General features: G+C 48.4%; 1 protein-coding gene across 10 annotated transcripts in view; it reads right to left on the minus strand.

The window, feature by feature from the left end:
• PTK2B (protein tyrosine kinase 2 beta) overlaps positions 1-15,711 on the minus strand; it is a 120,702-nt gene that overhangs the window by 5,932 nt on the left and 99,059 nt on the right. For 6 of the 10 annotated variants that reach the window (XM_083604990.1, XM_083604991.1, XM_083604993.1 and 3 more), the window contains 6 exons: positions 14,600-14,708; positions 12,542-12,607; positions 10,518-10,643; positions 4,954-5,100; positions 2,499-2,537; positions 1,088-1,115 (listed from right to left, as the gene is read on the minus strand). In XM_083604990.1, the coding sequence (XP_083461116.1) occupies positions 1,088-1,115; positions 2,499-2,537; positions 4,954-5,100; positions 10,518-10,643; positions 12,542-12,607; positions 14,600-14,708 (515 nt within the window). Of the gene's footprint in view, positions 1-1,087; positions 1,116-1,433; positions 1,903-2,398; positions 2,538-4,953; positions 5,101-10,517; positions 10,644-12,541; positions 12,608-14,599; positions 14,709-15,711 lie in introns of those variants that run through there. The other 4 variants (XM_083604996.1, XM_083604995.1, XM_083604997.1 and 1 more) reach the window with 2 other exon arrangements.

Here is a 15,711-nt window from a genome sequence, read left to right on the forward strand (position 1 = left end):
TTGCCCTACAGGAGAATCCCAGAATTAGCCAATCACGTGGGGCCCATTGTGTAAATAATGTATATAAAGCAGACATTCTGGCGGGACTTCCATTCCTCCTCACCACTATGAGCTGAATAAACAGCATGAAATCCACTCTTGACTCTGAGTATCTTTCACCCATCCCACTCCACTCACCAACCTGGCTGACCCCTCCACCCTTTGCCATAGTCCTTCCTCCACCCCGGCGAACCCCCTCCATTTACACTTGACCAACCCCCTCCCTTTACACCTCGCCCACTTCCTGCCTCTCCCTCCATAGCTCACCCCCAAATCGCACTCTGAAGCCCCTCCAACCCAACTTTGAACAATGGCCCTTCTTAAGCCTGCGCTGTCTCCATGTTTAAGGCAGGGGGTGCTTTGGAAAGCGGGGGGTCAAATGGCACTCTGAAATAACACCCACCCCCCTTTCAACGCCCCCCCCCTCAGCAGCTTGCCTCGCTCAGGGGCCTGCTGTTCTGCTACTGCGCTGCGGTTGGAAGGGGTGCCTGAGGGTGGTGGGAGCAGCGCGACGTGACGACAGCCTTACAATTTTATTCTATAGTAAGACTCGCGCTGCGGTTGGAAGGGGTGCCTGAGGGTGGTGGGAGCAGCGCAACATGACGACAGCCTTACAATTTTATTCTATAGTAAGACTCGCGCTGCAGTTGGGAGGGGTGCCTGAGGGTGGTGGGAGCAGCGCGACATGACGACAGCCTTACAATTTTATTCTATAGTAAGACTCGCGCTGCAGTTGGAAGGGGTGCCTGAGGGTGGTGGGAGCAGCGCAACGTGACGACAGCCTTACAATTTTATTCTATAGTAAGACTCGCGCTGCAGTTGGAAGGGGTGCCTGAGGGTGGTGGGAGCAGCGCGACGTGACGACAGCCTTACAATTTTATTCTATAGTAAGATACGCTGCGCAAGGTGCGGGGATGGTGGTTAAGCTTCCTCGACCGCACTGACGGGGAACTCAAGTTCTCTCGAACGCGAAACGCGTGGAATGGTGAGCAGAGAATAACACTTGCACGGCTGCACTACGGAAGGGCAAATTGAGGTAGATACTCACTGTATCCTGCCTCCTTCTCGGGGAGTTTCTGAAAAGAAAAGGGGCATTGAGTCACATGGTTTTGACGTATGCAGCATAAATCCAATGCACGTTATCTCAGAAGCCTGCAGTGCTCAGTGGGGCTGACACTTTAGTAAGCATGAATTTAATCCAGAAAGGAGAGAAAATAGCTGGAATTGAGAAGCAGAAGCAGAGAGATCAGAGATCATGCTCCGAGACCATTGCTGAGAGCTGCCTCTTATACGGGAAGAAGCAATTTTGGTGTCTCTCAGGGGTGGGGGCCAAATACTGTTTTAATGTATTTTTAATATTTTGTTGTTTAATCTTCTTCTTCTTCTTCTTCTTCTTCTTCTTCTTCTTCTTCTTCTTCTTCTTCTTCTTCCCTCCAGCCCTCCCTGTCTGGCTCTTGCCCACCCTCCCAAAGCCACGCCCCTCACTGGCCCTACTTCACACCCTCCCTCAGTGATTTTGCCTGGCTGGACTTTGTCCTTGAACTCTACCCCTTGCTTGTCTGGGTGGAAGAGAAAGGGATGGGTGTGTAGAAACCAGCTCACTTTAGGGGGGGGGATTGCATTTGTGGCTCCGCCCATTTTTGCTTCCGACTTGCGGCCCTCGGGAGGGAAATTGGCCCTGGGGAAAAGAGGCGAGACGAGGGAAGAAGGCCAAGGATCCCAGAAGCTCAGAGAGGCAGGAAGGAAGTTCAGAAGAGCAACAGAGCCCTGTTGGAGCGCCGAGACTCAGAGTCAGAGGCCCATGGGGAAGAGGGCAGCCCCGAAGCCCCTGCAGAGGGTGTCTGTTCAAGTGATGTGGCCGTGCTTACCGTATTTTTCGCACCATAGGGCGCACCGGACCATAGGGCGCACCCAGTTTTTAGGGGGGGAAATCAAGGGAAAAAAATCCCCCCCCAGCCCCAAAGAGCAGCGTACAGGCTGCGCACAACCTCTCCCTGCCGGAGGGGTTGCGCGCGGCTATGGAGCAAGCCAAAGCAGCTAGCGGGATGGATCCCGCTCGCTGTTTTAGCTTCCCCTTTAGCCCCGTGCAGCCTCTCCCTCCCGGGAGAGGCTGCGTGGGGCTAAAGACTCTAAAGACTCAGCTTCTCCTGGCTTTTCTGGGAGGTGGGAGAAGGGACTGATGCGGCCAGTCAGTCCCTTCTCCCTCCTGTGGAAAAGCCCGCAAGAGCGCACGGAGCTTGTGTGCAGCTCTTGGGGGCTTTTCCCGCCTGCCTCCCCCCTGCATTCGCTCCATAGGACACACACACATTTTCCCTTGCTTTTAGGAGGGGAAAAGTGCGTCCTATGGTGCGAAAAATACGGTATTTCCCCCTCACTTTATCATTTTTTTGCCAGGAGAAGTTAGGAAAGTTAGGAGAGTGAGCAGAGGGAAGCCGGAGAGTTGTGGCCTATGGACTTACTGGGGGGTAGGTGTGGCTGTTCACAGACGCCATGGGGTCCTGTGGCGGAAGAAAGCAGCAAACATCAGCAGTTGCAATGAATGATTCGGAGGGGGTGTCCAGACAGGGACTTAATACAGTCATACCTCAGGTTACATACGCTTCAGGTTACAGACTCCACTAACCCAGAAATAGTGCTTCAGGTTAAGAACTTTGCTTCAGGATGAGAACAGAAATCATGCTCCAGTGGCACGGCGGCAGCAGGAGGCCCCCATTAGCAAAAGTGGTGCTTCGGGTTAAGAACAGTTTCAGGTTAAGTACAGACCTCCGGAACGAATTAAGTACTTAACCTGAGGTACCACTGTGCAGTCATACCTCGGGTTACAGATGCTTCAGGTTGTGTTTTTTTCGGGTTGCGGACTGCCAAAACCATGAAGTACCGGAACAGGTTACTTCCGGGTTTCAGCAGTCGCACATGCGCAGAAGTGCTTAATCGTGCTTTGCGCATGCGCAGAAGCGCCAAATCGCAACCCACGCGTGCACAAACGCGGCTTGCGAACGCTGTGGGTTGTGAACGTGCATCCCGCACAGATCACGTTCACAAACAGGTACAGTGGTACCTCGGGTTACAGACGCTTCAGGTTACATACGCTTCAGGTTACAGACTCCGCTAACTCAGAAGTAATACCTCGGGTTAAGAACTTTGCTTCAGGGTGAGAACAGAAATCGCGCAATGGCGGCGTGGCAGCAGCAAGAGGGCCCATTAGCTAAAGTGGTGCTTAAGGTTAAGAATGGACCTCCGGAACAAAGTAAGTACGTAACCAGAGGTACCACTGTACGCTACTACTGCTAGTCCCTTGTTTTCTAGGGCCACGGTTCTTCGGTTCTTCTTAACAAAGCTCCTCAGTTGGCATCACAAGCAGGAATGAATTAGTCTCCCAGGCTTCTATTATTTCTTGCAGCTTCTCGTTTTCCCCACCGTAAGTTCAGTTTGCCTAATTTTTGGCAATCTCTCTCTCTCTTTTTATTAGGGTCCCCATTAAACCTTGATGATTAGGGGTGTATGTGTCATTGGTTTCTGGTTGTTTCTCCTTGTTTTTATTATGTATTTCATGTTTTTAATCTTGCATTTTTATGTTGCGAGCCACCCTGAGCACTGCGGATGAAGGGCGGTATACAAATTCAACAAATAAACAAAACAATAATTTTTTTAGTGCATGTTTCTCTTCACCAATACATTTTGGCTAGCGGTTTTCCCTAACACACTGCACGTTTATTTTCATGAACGTGTGCATTTTTAAGGCACGCATTCCTGTAACGTATGCATTTTTACACACCCTGCGGCTGGATAATTTCACTGCAAAATTCGGAGAAATGTAAATTCCAGAGGATACTTGCATCCGAGCTTACGTGCCGCTGTTTCGGGAAAGTGCAAACCGGGCGGATTTGCGTTAAAATGCGAACAGAACCAAATCTGTTCCCCATCCCTGATCAGGAGGCGAAAAAGCTTCCTGGGGTAGGTTAATCTTGCCCACTATATGACAGCTCCTGAATCCATGGGCTGGGTGCAATTTCAGGTTCCCCCAGTGTAAGCCCATGCAAGGAAGTCTGCAATAGGCCCCTCCTGTCCCCTACCCCACAACTGGTTTTGGGGCTGTCAGGAGAACCCCATGGAGAGGAGAGGGCAGAGCATTCTATCAGGAGAACCATCTGCTTAGTACTACGTTGAGCTCCTCTCCATGTGTCTGAAATCAATTCTTCTTGGTACTAACTATAGAAGAACCATTAAATAATGCCAAAGAAGTTATTAAAGAAATAGAACAATTTGGATAAGTAGCAGGTTTTAAATTAAACGAAAGCAAGACTAAAATATTAGTTAAAAATATGGAACAAGACTTGGTTGATATGTTGCAGCAGGAAATTGGTATAGAAGTAGTTAAAAAAGTTAAAAAAGTTAAGTATTTAGGAATCTGGTTAACCACAATGATTTATAGATTTATAAATCTATAAATTTATAGATTTATAAATCTATAAATATAGATTATATATATATATATATATATATAATAAATAATATATTATAATATATAAATCTATAAATATAGATTATATATAAATATAAATCTATAAATATAGATTTATTTCAAAATAACTGTGGAATGGAATTAAGAGAGACGTGGAAATATGGGGAAGAATGAAATTATCATTTTGGGGAAGGATTTCAACTATAAAAATGAATGTGCTACCAAAGATGTTATTTTTGTTTCAAACAATTCCTATAATCAAGGGGGCAGCAATTTTTAAAGAATGGCAAAAAGGAATTTCAAGATATGTCTGGCAGGGGAAGAAACCGAGAATACAATATAAATTGTTAACAGATGTTAAAGAAAGAGGGGGCAGGCTAGAAGGAAACGGATCTCAGGTTTGCCAGTGGCCATCCCTGTGGCCGCCCGTATCGCCGCTTAGGTGGACTCACCAGGGCCTTCTCCTCCTGCCGCAACCACTGGTAGTCCTCCGCCATCTGCTTGTGCTGCTTGTCCAGGATTTGCCTCATCTTGGCCCGTTCCATCTCCCAGAGCTTCTGGGCTTCTTCTCGGCTGCTGGGCCGGAGGAAGTCCTCCTCCTTTGCAGGCAAAAGCATGGGAAGAAGAACAGTGAGCGACCAGAAGCCTCGCTTCTCTTGTGCCAGCAACTCCCAGAAGCCTCGCTTCTCTTGTGCCAGCAACTCCCAGAAGCTTCGCTTCTCTTGTGCCAGCAACTCCCAGAAGCCTTGCTTCTCTTGTGCCAGCAACTCCCAGAAGACTTGTTTCTGTTGTGCCAGCAACTCCCAGAAGCCTCACTGCTCTTGTGCTAGCAACTCCCAGAAGCCTCGCTTCCCTTGTGCCAGCAACTCCCAGAAGCCTCGCTTCTCTTGTGCTAGCAACTCCCAGAAGCCTCGCTTCTCTTGTGATAGCAACTCCCAGAAGCCTCGCTTTTCTTGTGCTAGCAACTCCCAGCAGAAGCCTCGTTTCTCTTGTGCTAGCAACTCCCAGAAGCCTCGCTTCTCTTGTGCTAGCAACTCCCAGGTTCACCCCCAATTTCTTGCAAGTCCCAGGGATTAATCATAGAATTGTGGAGCTGGAAGAGACTCAGAGGGTCATCTGGTTCAACCCCATTTGAATGGAGCTGTGGGAGTTGAACGGCTGTACAGGATGGCAGCAAACCTCCAATCCACAGATTCTGAGGACCAATGAAAGGTGACAGGTGACTCGGCTGTGCTCTCATTGGCTTCCCAGGCACATCTGGCTGACCACTGCTGGAGACAGGTTGCTAGACTAGGCAGATGGATGGCCTGGTCCTACAAGGCTGTGTCCTGTGTTCTTAAAGGTTGCTGAGGACCCCTTTTAAATTAGGGATGATTTTGTGTGTGTCTGCCCCAGGGTAAGAGGTCATGTAAATGACAGGAAGATTAACATCTCTGGGGGTGCAAACAGTTGAAGGCGATTGATGTCTGCAACAGTAGTTTAAAAAAACAATTCCCACATATGCTTCACATATTTTAATACTTTGTTGGAAGCTGCCCAGAGTGGCTGGAGAAACCCAGCCAGATGGGCGGGGTATGAATAAATTATTATTATTATTATTATTATTATTATTATTATTATTATTATTATTCCAGGGGAAACTGTTCAATGGTTTTTAATGTATGGAAAACTGCATCTCCTTCTGACACTCACCCACACTTTTGCTTGACCCTAATTTTGACCGAATCCTGTACCTATTAATTCCCCTGGGTTCGGGAACTTTTCTTGTTGTTCCGCAACTGTGCCTTGCGAAAACCTGACGTTCCCAGCTAAATTTGATCTTCTCAGATGCTTCTCAGAAGATCTGAGGAGGGATTTTGCCTAACTATGTTTCAACCCGGGGCTCAAGATTGGAATTTCACAAGGCACATCTGCGGAAAACAGTGAGCGGAAGCTCTCAAACCCGGAGGGAAATAATTGGTGCACGATACGATTGAAATACGGTTAGGGCCAAGTGTGGATGAGCCCCACATTCACAGAAGAACTGTGTTCATCTCTAAGGGTAAAACTTCACATCTCTTTTACTGCTGGAATCTCTTGCCCGGAGACGAAGAGATTTGAAATTGCACAGAGGAGCAAGTTCTTTCACTATTTTTGCTCCAAAGTGGCTTTGCCCATAGGGAGTTTCCTGCTAACTATTGTGCCCTTGGTTTTTTTTAAAATGTATTTTTATTAAAGATTTTCTTAGTTTACAAAAGTATGTGCAATGTCTCCCTCTCCCTTTTTTCTCTCCAAATAACATTTTTTACAGATCAGTTTTATTTGTTGAGACATTAGGAAGAAGAAGGGGAAAGGGGGGGGAGATGGCGGGTTAGGTTTGGGTGGGGGTGTTTCTAATATATGTGGGGTTTTGTGTCAGCGTCGCTTGTGCAGGTTCTGTGCTATTCACTAGGTGGCAAGAGAGGTTGGGGTTGGCCAAGGTGTGGTTGTTTGTGTGGCTGGCTGTGGTGGTCTTTGCTTTCATGTGTGAGTGGGGTGGGTGGGTGTTTTGGATCAGGTTAGCCATATTGATTTGTATGCTGTTGGTGGATTTTTGTCATTTTGTTGGGCTGTGTATGTGATAAAGGGGAGCCATACCGGGGTGAAGGCGTCTTCTTCTATTTGTCCCCGTGTCAGTTTCAGTTTATTGGTTAATTTTTCTAGTAAGGCTGTTTCCCACACTATTTGATACCATTGGTCCATGCTTACTCCTGACAGGTCTCTCCAGTGTCTGGTTATGGTGTTTCTGGCTACTGAAAGTAGGTGGGTTAAATGGTGTAAATGGGCATTATTGTCTTGAAAGATGTTTAGTAGGGCCAATTCTGGGGTAATTTCTAATACTTACTTAGTTATTTTACATTTTTCTCGTATGGCTGTTGTCCAGAATAGTTGGATTTTGGGGCACTCCCACCACATGTGGAGGTATGTGCTGTTATGGAAATTACGGGGGGGGGGGCGCACACCTTTAAAGTTAAATATTACAAATATTATGCCTGAATGTATCCTTTCAACTTGACAGCTCAGGGAAGTTACCTAGCTTTAAAAAATAATATAAAATCATCTCCTTTGCCAGTTTCCTCCATTCCAAAGCTATTTTCCCCTTGAAAAAGGACTCCAGGAAGTTCTCAGAGGTGACAATTGCTGGGCTCATTGTTAGCCAAGGGAAGCCAAATCTCATCACCTGACTCGCCTCAGGCTCCAGACATGCAAAGGAACTTCTATTGTACTTTTGGGTGGTGGGTACTTAAGACATATTTGTCTATGCTAATCTTATACTTGAGTCTTGCCCTGACATGTCTGCTTATGCTAATCTTGTACCAAGGTCTTGTATGGACATGTTTGCCAAGGTTAACTCTTCCCCTTTTCTGACCTGTCAGTGATGTAGCAATGACACTGTACGAACTGTATTCTGGGATACGGTGGGAAAGTTTTAAAAGTCCTTGTCACCCCATCCTCGGGGTTCAAATTTGCTCTTTGAACCGATTGCTCAATAAACTTTGGTCTACAGCTATTTGCTCTGGTTGGTGGCTGGACTCCTTCCTTTATTCCGCAGGGACCTGTGGGCTCTGCCTGACCAGCTGGGTGACTGAGCAGCCTCACACCTAGATTTTTCCGTAACCGTGCCTATGGAGGTGCACCCTCTCCTGTTGTACCCCTGTTCTTCCACCTCTGCCAAAGAAAATGCACTGGGTTTCTGCACCTCCTCTAGAAAGTTCTCCAGAAATGTCCTTCCAGAGTCACTGGAGAGCTTCAGCTAGAAAGTGGGTTCACAGAACCACAGGACAGCGTTTGCTCCTCTTTTCTCCTCACCTCCCATGGAAGCAGTCCCAGGTTAACGGAGTCACCGAGCCTTCTGGAACTTTGCAGAACAAATATGACGTCTGGACTGGGCGGAGGAGAGCTAGGAGCAACGGGGTGAGTGGCAGTCGGGGGAGATATTAGCGAATTGGGGAAAGCATTTGCGTAAGCGGTGAAGGCGGCAGGACAAACGACAAAGGCTATGCGACAAGGGTGTGCCCTTCCAGCAGTTGCAGTTTCTCCTCTCACGCTGCATGCAGCAAGGAGTGCGGCTGCACCGGTTGAATGGCGGCCTGCTTCAGAGCTCTCATTGGGGGCACAGGCCCAGTTCGCTGTATGATCTATTTCAGCACCCTTAAGGCTCAGTCCGCCGTACCGCTAGAAGGGTGTCTCTGCCCGTGTGTTGATTGTCATGAGATTGAGAGGGGGCGCTCAGGACCCCAGCCCCTCAGAGCTACCAAGGGGATGTGTGGGGCGAACACAACACAGACATGGCGAGGCCTAGTCCAACCACCTGCTGGACTGCACGTCGCCTGGGAAACCCAAAGCCTTTTCATGAATGCTGCAAAATCATTGTTCAGCGCGGTACGCATTCAACCACCCCTGAAATCAAAAGCTTTGGAAACGCATGTCCTGTCCCACCCCCCACCCCCATTTCTCTACTGTGAATTCAGAGAGAGAAATGTGGAACAGCTCATTTTGCAGGGTGGGGGTTAAATGAATTAGGGGGACAGGGGAATGGGCTCCTTCTGTCCGAGGTATACGGCCTCGGCCCAGTATACCTGAAGGAGCGTCTCCACCCCCATCGTTCAGCCCGGACACTGAGGTCCAGATCCGAGGGCCTTCTGGCGGTTCCCTCATTGCAAGAAGCAAAGCTACAGGGAACCAGGCAGAGGGCCTTCTCGGTGGTGGCACCCACCCTGTGGAACGTCCTCCCATCAGATGTCAAGGAGATAAACAACTACCTGACATTTAGAAGACATCTGAAGGCAGCCCTGTTCAGGGAAGTTTTTAATGTGTGACATTTTAATGTATTTTTAATCTTTGTTGGAAGCCGCCCAGAGTGGCTGGGGAAACCCAGCCAGATGGGCGGGGTACAAATAATAAATTATTATTATTATTATCCTTCATAGCCCCTCCAAGATTTGTCTTGGGGGTGGTATACAACATAGGAATCTGCCTTAAACCAAGTGAGAACTTGGGCCCATATAACTCAGCACGGTCCACACTGATTGGCAGCAGCAGTCTCATCCCAGCCCTACCGGCAGCTGCTACTGGGAACTGAACCACTGGGACGTTCTACATGCAAAGCAGGTGTCCTGTGGCTGAGCTGCTTCCCTTCCCCTCCGAACACCAGCTGCTAGGAATCACAAACAGGGAGATGGCTGCTGCCTTTGTGTCCTGCTTATGGGCTTCCCAGACGCTGAGATTCGTAGAATCGTGGAGTTGATAGGGGACCCCAGGGGTCATCTAGTCCAGCCCCCTGCAAGGCGGGGAATCTTCGCTAAAGCATCCATGATAGCTGGTTGTGTGGATGGCCACGCTGGGAAAAGAGAGGGGTGGACCAGAGGGGTCTTTGGGTCTCTCTCTCTCCCTCTCTCTCTCTTTCTCTCTCTCTCTCTCCCTTTCACACACTTCTTCCTAGCCTTCCTATCCCCTCTTATCCTTGAGGTTTCATTTTTGAATTTATTTTATAAAATTTATACACGGCTTGATAGCTCAAAGAAACCTCAAAGCAAAAAAGACAAAACAACAAAATGTTCTCGATGCCAAAAATGAATCAGCAATCGTTAAAAAATTCCAAAAAGCTAATATAACCAAAACCAGGGACTCAGCTACACAGCTGCAAATAAAATGTTTTAAATGTGTTGTAAAGTGCAATATGCAAATGCCGTGCTAGGTGGCGACAGTGAGCTATGCAAAATTCAATCTATTTTTCAAAACGTTTTAAAATAAAACATTTTCACGGTTTTAAAAAATATTTGTGCAGATTCTACCCAGGTTAAATCTCGCACTAGGTTTCTAAGTGTCTGGACAGGCTTGTCTGAACAAGAATGGTTCTAGCAGTCCCGAAAAGAGGGCAGTTGAAAGCGAATGCCTGAAATCAAGAGGCAGGGAGTTCCACAGTGCTTCCACACGAAATGGCTTGGTTCTTACAAGTGCAGAACAGGCACCAGGCTTCCCACCAGCCCCGTCTTACCCTCATGCTGTGGCGCTTGAAGACGTTGTGCCTGTTGAGCGGCGGGGTGTGCAAGGAGTTGACGGGAGACGGGTACTCGATGGGGCTGGTGAGCGTTGGCGAGCTGGCACACAGACCCTCGGGCACCTGGGGAGGCGTAAGCAGAAGGCAGCGGGCACAAAACTCTAGACACAGCATAGGCGGCAGGCACACAAACAGGGCTCAGGAGACTTTGGCACGGAGAGAAAAACAGTAGGCAGAGGAAGGAGAAAGAGGCCATCTGTTTGCGACGGGGGCAGCCATGCCATCTTGTGGGATTTGATGCTCCACCTGTGCTGAGGCACACCTCGCACCTGGCATGCCAGAGCGTGCCAAGGAGCCTTGCGTCCACGCTCTATGAACTTGTGGCCTCTTATCTAGCAAACAGGGTTTTCCCCCTGACCGTTTGTCCTCTCACAGATTTGGTTACTAGCTTGGCTGGAGCGTGAGCGGGGACGCAGATGTAGTCAAGTATCGGGGAAAACATTTTAGGGAAACACTTGCTGACACATGTATTTGACAACACTGGAAATGTGCTTAGATGGAGATGCATCATGTTCAGAGTGGTTTCACTACTGTTTCCAATTGTTGACTTCTGCTAATAAAAGGAGCCACTGCACAGCTAAGAGGGACGTGGGTGGCGCTGTGGGTTCAGCTACAGAGCCTAGTACTTGCCGATCAGAAGGTCAGCGGTTCGAATTCCCACAACGGGGTGAGCTCCCGTTGCTCGGTCCCAGCTCCTGCCAACCTAGCAGTTCGAAAGCACGTCAAAGTGCAAGTAGATAAATAGGTACCGCTCCAGCGGGAAGGTAAATGGTGTTTCCGTGTGCTGCTCTGGTTCGCCAGAAGCGGCTTAGTCATGCTGGCCACATGACCCGGAAGCTGTACGCCGGCTCCCTCGGCCAGTAAAGCGAGATGAGCGCTGCAACCCCAGAGTCGGCCACGACTGGACCTAATGCTCAGGGGTCCCTTTACCTTTACCTTACTGCACAGCTAGTCGGCTGCTCACGCACAGCTCACCTGCATCCAACCTCCCATCGTCCTCCGTTATTCCTACACATCTTACATCCGGGTAAGGGAAAGTAGTGTGCATTCCCTCAAGATTGTCAGACCAGAAATCTGGGAAATGCCGTTCCACAAGGGGCACCAGAAACCAGCTTGATGTCAGCGGCGGCTGGCGACGCAAATGGTTGCTATTCCGCTCCAAAAATGAGCAGCCAGTTCAGTTTGCCAATCTGCCCACCGGGCGTCCGAGGCTAGATGTGCCCCACGGACTTAGAGCAGTGGTTCCCAAAGCAGGTGGGGTTGCCCCCTGTGGGGCAGTGGGATTCCCTAGGGGGCTGTTAAGAGGCAAGGGGGAGGCAGGGGGTGTATATGGGTATTTGGTGTTGAAAAGTCCATCCGTTGGGGAGAGGAATGGAACAGAGTCTCTAGGACAGGCATAGGCAAACTCGGCCCTCCAGATGTTTTGAGACTACAATTCCCATCATCCCTGACCACTGGTCCTGTTAGCTAGGGATGATGGGAGTTGTAGTCCCAAAAATAGTTGCCATCAATTTGATTTGAACTGATGTTATAATGAATTGATTTTAGAATGCTGTATTATTTTACTGTTGTTAGCCGCTCTGAACCCGGCTTCGGCTGGGGAGGGCGGGATATAAATAAAATTTTATTATTTTATTATTATTATTATAAAACATCTGGAGGGCCGAGTTTGCCTATGCCTGCTCTAGGAGATGGGCATAGCTGGCTGGCTGGCAGGCTGGCACCGGCAACATTTTGTTGGGCAGCGAGCGCAAGGGTTTAAAACCAGATTCTGGGAAGGAATTCGAAGCGATAAACAGAAAGATCAGAAGTCTTGTTCCGGCAGCTGCAGGAATTCCTGACAAGCATCAAGCAGCTGCTACAAATTCAGCAGGAAAAGCACTCATCTTTGGCTCGGCAGAAACAAAAATGCAACAGTCAACAGGGGTCTGGCGAGACAAACAGGAAATTCCTGGTCTTACCTGGAATTGCAGTTTGGGGGCCAGAAGGTTGGTCTGGGGGGGCGGCTTGTACTTTGGTCTGCTTGGCTGCGGAGAAGAAGGGAGGCTTGGTGAGCGTCAAAGAAATATTGGGAAACAAAGCATGGATTTGGCTCTTTCACCCATTAAAAAAACAAACACCCAATTGAAATTGAAATACTTTATTGTCACTTGTGCAACTTGTATACAGTGAGATTACAGGAGCAGCCCCCCACTCAGCTCTCTTAGTCTTAATTCCCCTCGTTTACTGACACCCACCCACCAAACCCGAAAGTCAGTTGCCCTGTTGTTATCTTTTCATTCAGCAGCCTAACAGCCCAGGATAGAAGCTGTTCTTTACCCCGTTGGTGCGACTAATCGTGCTTCTATATCTTTTGCCCGAGGGCAGGAGATCAAGAAAGTGCCGGCCAGGGTGTGAATCATCCCTGAGAATTTTCCTCACTCTCCTGAGGCAACGTTCTTCCACTATTTCATCCAGTGGATTCACGGGACAGCCCATAATACCTTGTGCTGTATTCACCACCCTCTGTAGGCACTTCCTATCAGATGATGTCAAACCAGTGTACCACACCGTGATGCAGTATGAAAGGACACTTTCTATGATCCCTAGCTAACAGGACCAGTGGTCAGGGATGATGGGAATTGTAGTCCAAAACATCTGGAGGGCTGAAGGCTGGGGATGCCCGGTCTGCAGGATCAGGCCAGTGGCCCACCAAATCCAGTGTCCTGTTCTCACAGCGGCCAACCGGTGCCCCAAAGTTAAGGCCAAAATCAAGAGCCAAGAGCAACCATTTTCCTAGTGCCCTCCGGGTTTTATGTTTTCTTCTGGTCTTTATTATATTGCTTTTTTTTTAAGTTGTACACCTCTTACAGATTTTGTTTAAAAAATATGAAGCGGTTTATATGAATTTCAGATAAATAAATATTTGCTTCCAACTCTGCAATTCTATGAGTCCTGAGGAACCCCACAGATGTCAGAAGTTCAATTAAGCAAACAAAGAAAAAATAATAAGCAAATTAGATCCAGCGAAAACTCTGGCGAGGTGTCCAAGGCCTATGAATTTTTCTCTTCCACTTGGAAGAACTTTTCCCATGGAAGAATTTGACGGAACACAATGGCAAAAGTCTTCTATGTTATGTAAGTCTTCTATGAAGACATACAACACCTTATAGGACACCAAAGAAGGATGTTCTTCTCATTATAGGGGATTGGAATGCTAAAGTAGGGAATCAAGAGATCTAAATCCTTAAACCTGTTCCTCACTTCCACAGTGTATTCATAAGGGATTTGATTTAGATTGTATCTTACCGGCCCAGTGGTTTTTCCTACTTTCTTCAGTTTAAGCTTGAATTTTGCTGTAAGAAGCTGATGATCTGAGCCACAGTCAGCTCCAGGTCTTGTTTTTGCTGACTGTATAGAGCTTCTCCATCTTTGGCTGCAGAGAATATAATCAATTTCGATGCTGCCCATCTGGTGATGTTCATGTGTAGAGTCGTCTCTTGTGTTGTTGGAAAGGCGTGTTTGTGATGACCAGCTTATTCTCTTGACAGAACTCTATTAGCCTTTGCCCTGCTTCGTTTTGATCTCCAAGGCCAAACTTGCCAGTTGTTCCTTTTATCTCTTGATTCCCTACTTTAGCATTCCAATCCCCTATAATGAGAAGAACATCCTTCTTTGGTGTCACTTCTATAAGGTGTTGTAAGTCTTCATAGAAGACTTACATAACATAGAAGACTCTTGCCATTGCGTTCACTGCGAGAAGATCAAACCTCTCCATTCTGAAGGAAATCAGCCCTGAGTGCTCACTGGAAGGACAGATCCTGAAGCTGAGGCTCCAATATTTGGCCACCTCATGAGAAGAGAAGACTCCCTGGAAAAGACCCTGATGTTGGGAAAGATGGAGGGCACAAGGAGAAGGGGAAGACAGAGGACGAGATGGTGGGACAGTGTTCTCAAAGCTACCAGCATGAGTTTGACCAAACTGCGGGAGGCAATGGAAGACAGGAGTGCCTGTCTTTGTGCATATGAACATTTCTCACCTTTGGAGGGGGCTCCTGCAAAGAGGGGGGCTCCATGATTTTGGGGGGCCGGTGGCGGTTGTTCCTCTCTTGCTCCCGTGCAATCTCTTTCTCCATCTGGTAAACGTCACTGCAATCAAAAAAGGGAAGAGAGCAATTCAGCTTGGCAGAACAACTGCCTGCAAAGTTTTCTCTGGGGGTTTCATTCATTTCGTTTAATGGGAATGGGGGAGGAATTGGGTTTTGTTTGAATTTTACTCTTAACTTGCACTTCTCAAATCAATGCGCAAACAGAAACACTGCCATCATTTGAAATTCGCACTTATCCAAATCCTGTAAGGCAGTTCTCTAACCAAGCCAGGGAGTCTCAACAGAGGCGGTGAGGGCTAACCTAAGGTTACCAGACGTACCCGGTTCCCGGAGACAGTCCTCGGATTTGCAAATCTGTCCCTGGACAAATTCCATCCCTGGAATGTCCCCAGATTTGCAAATCCGTCCCCAGGAAATGTGGCAGCAGCAGCCTCAGCAGCCCAGAGCCAGCCTGGTAGCGCAGTTGGCTCTGGCTGGCTTCAGGAGCTGCTCGCTGCTCGCTGCTACCGCCACTGCCGGAAGGGAACCGGGGATGTCCGGTGGTACAGATCTCCTGCCCCCTTCCCCCTTTGTTTTGACAGATCGGGGGAGGCTCAGGAGTTGCGGGTGGGCGGCCGTTTCCCAGGAGGGGCGCAACGCAAGCGGTTTCTCTGTCAGGCAAGATGCAAAGCCCTTCAGTCAAAACAAAGGGGGAAGCAGGCAGGAGATTGGGGAAGGCTTGGGAGTCGCAGGCACGTGGCGTGCCGTTGCCCAGTTTTAAAAAACCTCTGCACATTTATGTTTCACAGGGTGCGAAAGAAGGGTTTTGCACCTTTACACAATATGCATGTGTGCTTGGGCCCAGGGTCTTTTTGCCTCACCATCCCCACTACTGACTCCCTGTTGCTAAGGTAAAGGTAAAGGTATCCCTGACCATTAGGTCCAGTCGTGACCGACTCTGGGGTTGCGGCGCTCATCTCGCTTTACTGGCCAAGGGAGCCGGCGTACAGCTTCCGGGTCATATGGCCAGCATGACTAAGCTGCTTCTGGTGAACCAGAGCAGT

Source organism: Podarcis filfolensis (genome assembly GCF_964270895.1).
Source record: "Podarcis filfolensis genome assembly, chromosome: 3".
Classification (NCBI taxonomy): domain Eukaryota; kingdom Metazoa; phylum Chordata; class Lepidosauria; order Squamata; family Lacertidae; genus Podarcis; species Podarcis filfolensis.